The following is a 5,304-nucleotide window of genomic DNA, read 5'->3' on the forward strand; positions in this document are numbered from 1 at the left end:
CTTTGAACTAATATATATAATCTAATTTACTTATTTTTTTAATAAAACAGTAAAATATAAAATCAGACTCCTAATTTACTTTCACTCTTATTTGTGTTGTATTATTTATTTTATAAGTTTACGCCCCAAACCGATGGCAATTGAGATTACGTTGAATTAGAAAATATTTTTAAGGTGCCGAAATGAAATTTTATATTTTTACGATAGTAAAAATATAATTTCACTATTTTAATATTTATATATTTATAATTTTTGAAAGATTAAATCAACTTTTTATTAATTTTAAGAGGATCAAAGTATAATTTTGTTTTTATTAATTTAAATTTTTTATAAATTTTAAAGTCCCTAAATCAAAACATTTGATAGCGCTGCATACGTCAGAAAATATTTTTCAGTCTATGTATTTTTGGGTGAATGGGACCTATATGTCTTCGCGTATTTGTATCGATCGATAGCTTATTTGTATGAAATAAATGTATTATATTTTATATACTCCTACATTGAGAAAAAAGGGCATGCATGACGCGATGATGACGTATTTTTTTGTTAAATTCGGAAATGAAGAAAAATTGAAAAGATAATAGTATTAATAGTTGCCATATAATGTTTAAAGCCCTGAAATCGTAGGGAACCGAACTCTTACATGTTCATACGTAAAGATAATTAATTGACTAATTTCTCACTTAAGTAACTAGGATAAATGTTTCGAGCAATTTTGGCGTAAACTCTTAGGCAGCCGAAGATGGAAGTAGTCCGAAGTGGTGGGCTCGGGCGGATGGATCTACCATATTTTACACACTTTCCTGTCGATTGGGAACAGAAGCCATCTCGGTTTCAAGAGCTGGTTTGTTTTCCTTGGATTGCTTAATCTCACCGTAGAAGTAAGAAAGGAAGCCCCAAAGAGAGAGTGCAAGCGCAACACCTTTCTCCGCATGAAAACTTTCGTTGTAGAAAATTACGGCCAGAATCTCAGTTACGGGTAATAAAACAGCAATTATGATTCCTGATAACAAAGATGAAGCACAAAAGATGACTCCTATTGCTCCTAAGAAGAAACATTGCCATATCATTGCACTGCAAATCGCGACTATGTAATACTTTGTTTCCCCGAGCTCGTATTCCCTTGCTTCCCTTGGAATTACCTGCAAAATAGAACCCGTAAATTAATGGTTATTTCTCTCTCCGCTTTAGAATAGAATTATAAAGCAGCTACTTTATGAAAGTGGCTTTGGTTTGGATTATATCTTAGCTTTTAATCTTTTCGATAAACAGGAAACAGAAACAGACCCGTTGAAAGAAAGTTGTAACTTACATATCTCAAGAATTAGAAATCAATTAAACTATGTTTATAGTAATAGTAATAAATTTCATTTTTCATTTGATGGAAATGGAATATACGTAGGCCGGCAAGAGTTTAAGATTGAAAGAGACAAAAAAGGAACCTTGAAATCGTTGTTAACCAGCATGCCAATGGTGCAAACACCAGTAGCAAACAAACACATCACCATCTGAATCTCCATCACAAGTGCGTAGCTGATTTCTTGCTTTGCTTTCTTGTAAGTTAACTCCACCAAAGGCAAAATAAACCCATACAAAGCCGATGCACCGACGGTCATCAGAAATCCCAAAACGTATTCCCTGTTTGACTCATTCGCAGGACGGTCGCTGCTGGTATGCATTGCTAAAACGCCTGATCCGATCGTTAACAGAAACACGGCGTTTATGGAATAAGAAGTGAACTTTTGCTTCACCAAAACGAAAGCAAACCCTGCGGTGAAAGCCAACTGCGAGGCAATGATTAAAGATGAGGTTGAAACTGGAAGGCGTGCGACCCCATAAGCGTAGAGGTAGTCATCAAGGCCAGTGAGGATTCCAATGACGGCGGCAGCAATGAACAAGTGTGGTTTCATGAAGAAAAGCTTGTTTTCTGAACTGGGTTGGGTCCTGGAACGGTAAAAGTGAGCACAAGCGATTGGGAAAAGGATGATGGGCCAACCACCCGTCTCGAGCCAGCTCGAGAACCAGACTCGTTTCCCACCATGGATGAAGTAAAGGCGCATCATAAGTGGACCTGCACAGTTACCTATAGAAAGGATGATGCAGTTTATTACTAGCAGAGCTTTTCTCATGGTGGTAGTGTTTGGTTCAGATTCCTTGACGACCTCCATGAATTAATTGCAGAGAAAATATGGAGCTTCTCCTTTGTGTGTGTCGAGAGTCCAGACTGTAATTATAGTATAAATGTATAATATGAAAGCAAGTTTGTTTCGAAGCGTGTGACAACAGCATAGATAAATTATTTGTAGGGAGGTGAAAACAACCCGAATCTGACAGGTTGGTCCCTCCGGTTCGGTTTTAATTTTCAATTCTTTTGATTTTTTTTTCTGTTTTCAATTTATATATATATTTTAAAATTGATTATCGTCGGTTGGTCAATGTTTTGAGTGAATCGTTAATGAAATGTAGAGTTACTAACGGTGTTGTAATTCCGTGAATAATATTTCGAGAAAATTTCATGAAACTTGAAACACAAGAAACACATTGTTTACCTAGTTTGATGAATATATCCATTTATAGGGTTAGGCCAGAATCAATCCGCCATTCAAGAATAAACAACCATTGATGAAAATTTAGTCAATCTAGAACCTCATACGGTTACTACCGTCTCCATGTTGTGATACTTGCAAGATCCCTTTGCACTTCAGAAAGCGTTCCTCCCAAAGGCTGTAAAACCTCCTCTCCAAATATCAATGTAAATTTTAAACAAACCAAATAAGAAAGCTCTTTTTCTTAGTGTACAGATGCTCACAATTCACATCTCTCTATGGTTGATCTTCCCTTTTATAAAGAATTTCATGATCAGCTCTTTTAGTACAAGTTACATGGGCTAGATGCAATTGGAATCGCAATTTAGTTTGCATCTGGCAAGCTAAAATACCATGTCATGTTTGATTGTCTTTTTTTTATTTTTTTTATTTATTTATCAAAATTGATATACTCTTTAAAAGCACATCTTTCAAGTTTTTTAACAGTTCATTAATAAAGTCAAATTGTGGAGAAAATCAAGTTAAGTAAGAATATTTTGAAGACTTTCAATGGAATAGAATTTCTTTATTTGAAGAGATTTAATTTGTAAAGAAGATTACAATAAGAAGATATCTATTGATTCCTTTGATATTGAAGACTCTATCAAGTTGATTTTAAAGAGTTTAATGGTAAGTCCAAAATGACATTACAAAATAAAAAAAAATTAGTTGAGACTCTTGAGAATGATGATGCTCATACCCAAGAAATGATTATGAACCCCCTGATCTTGCGTGCAGAACAAATCTGCACGTTAAGCTTTTCTATTAAGCTTAATGGTGCATATCAAATTTCTAATAAATTTTGTGGTTAAGCTAAATTGAAAATATACTATATAAACATTAATATACAATATCATATCACCATTGATCATAATGAAAAGGTCATTTAAAACTTATATGATTTGGAATATACATGTAAACCACTATAGTATATTTAATAGCAATGCACAATTCATGCCAACATGATCATTCACCAACAATTTAACATATCAAATACCATTAACATTTCTTATTAAAGGACTGTATCTATTAATTGAACTTGGAATTGTAAATGGATACACAAATATCCAACCAAATCAGCGAAATGTAGTGCATAAACACAATAGTAAGGTACAAAATAAAATGAATCTTGGTGTGTATGTGTATGTGTATGTGTGTGTGTAACATGACTTAACCAATCATTCCCTATGAATTGCGTAAACCACCACAAAACAAATCTCTCGGGCACACTAAGCTAACTCATAAACACAATTTTTTTAAAGAGCTCTACATGTCTTATGGTATGCCCACTATAAATGAGAACTATCCAATACTATTTACTAGGGTCATTAACAATTAGACACATGTTTTCCAACATGATCAACATAAAAAACATATCAATGAATTAGAAGCAACATGATTTTCATTTGGTATTTTCAAGAAAACATATCAATCAACAACATTCACTTAGTTCATCATAAATCAACTTAAGCTTCATATACATATCATATCACTTACCAATCAAACATATGACACTAATACCACAAAATTAATCCCTAGGCTAGCAATTTAGACACAAACATGGAGCATATAAAAAATTAGAATGCATAAACTTAAACCAACTAAGGTTTGACTACTTTCTCATTCCTTTTTGCCTTCCAACTTTTACAAACTTCTTTAGCGCCAAATTCATCATCAAAAAAATAAACCAAATTAGAGTAAAAATAAACAACAATAAAAACTCCTAGATATAATGAAATGATACTATTCAATAAAATGAGACGCGAATTTTACTTCTTAAAACACTTAAGAGAACTTTAATTGAAACTGATTTAATAATGAAACATTCCTGTAGAAACTGATTGAATAATGAAACCAAAGCTAGAAAAGTGTGGTATGATGGTTATGTAACTGTGTGAATGATTGTTGAAAATAGAATGCGTGTTATGGTATGGAATTTGAGAAGATTAGGTTCGACCACATATGTATGTCTCGGAAGTATGTTATGAGGTATGATCTGTTAAAAGATGAATGTGGTTTGTGTTAGTACACAAATGATTTGTGAAGTGAGTCTGTGGCTGTCTCTGTGGTATTATCTAAAAGGGTCTATTGGGACTTTAAACACGAATTTTGGAAGGAAAAATCCATGGCCATGGAATTTTTTAAAGGAACTTAAAGGAAGGTTATTATCTAAAGGGGTTCTTTGCATGTCCCATGCGATGATGGGAAAACCTCACATATGGGAGTTTTGGCAAATTCATATGGCAAAAACACGACAGATAAGGAAAGCCTTTGTGGCGTAATATGAAAAGAATAACCTTTGTGGAGTAATATGAAAGAAAGCCTTTGTGTGCCATATGAAAGAAAACCTTTGTGGCGTAAAATGAATTAAAAGCCTTTGTGGCAAACCATGAAAAGAAAGCCTCTATGGTAAATCACGAAATGGAAGCTTTTGTGGCGATCTTTGAAAGGAATGCCCTTGTGGTGCACACTAATAGCACAGTCTCCATGGCAAACTCTGAAAAAAGATGCTCTTGGCTTGTAATGATAAGACTCTCAATGACGTACCCTAAAAGAATTATTCATGTGGTGAATTCTTTATTAAGCTGTTTTGGTGCGATCAATTTGGCCTGTAAGTGTAATTAGAAAGATAAAAAAGGCATAGTGTCTTCATGGGATACAATAAAGTGTTATGCAAAAGGCATAGTTGTATTTACTCATGTATTTACTTATGTATTTT

General features: G+C 33.7%; 1 protein-coding gene across 1 annotated transcript; it reads right to left on the reverse strand.

Moving 5' to 3' along the window:
• Positions 1-569: 569 nt before the first annotated feature.
• LOC107921354 (purine permease 3) lies at positions 570-2,259 on the reverse strand. The gene is made up of 2 exons (XM_016851224.2): positions 1,443-2,259; positions 570-1,142 (listed from the first exon to the last, which is right to left on the reverse strand). Exons 1-2 carry the CDS (start codon positions 2,166-2,168, stop codon positions 792-794), a joined length of 1,077 nt encoding a protein of 358 aa, XP_016706713.1. The 5' UTR covers positions 2,169-2,259; the 3' UTR covers positions 570-791.
• Positions 2,260-5,304: the final 3,045 nt, after the last annotated feature.

Source organism: Gossypium hirsutum, chromosome D01, assembly GCF_007990345.1.
Source record: "Gossypium hirsutum isolate 1008001.06 chromosome D01, Gossypium_hirsutum_v2.1, whole genome shotgun sequence".
NCBI classification, from domain to species: Eukaryota; Viridiplantae; Streptophyta; class Magnoliopsida; order Malvales; family Malvaceae; genus Gossypium; species Gossypium hirsutum.

Bases quoted from the DNA above. Each gene is read 5' to 3' on its own strand.
- LOC107921354 (XM_016851224.2), bottom strand. From the start codon at position 2,168: ATGGAGGTCGTCAAGGAATCTGAACCAAACACTACCACCATGAGAAAA. The intron at 1,143-1,442 runs GTTCCTTTTTTG...TCTATTTTGCAG, and splicing joins TGGTTAACAACGATTTCAAG to GTAATTCCAAGGGAAGCAAG.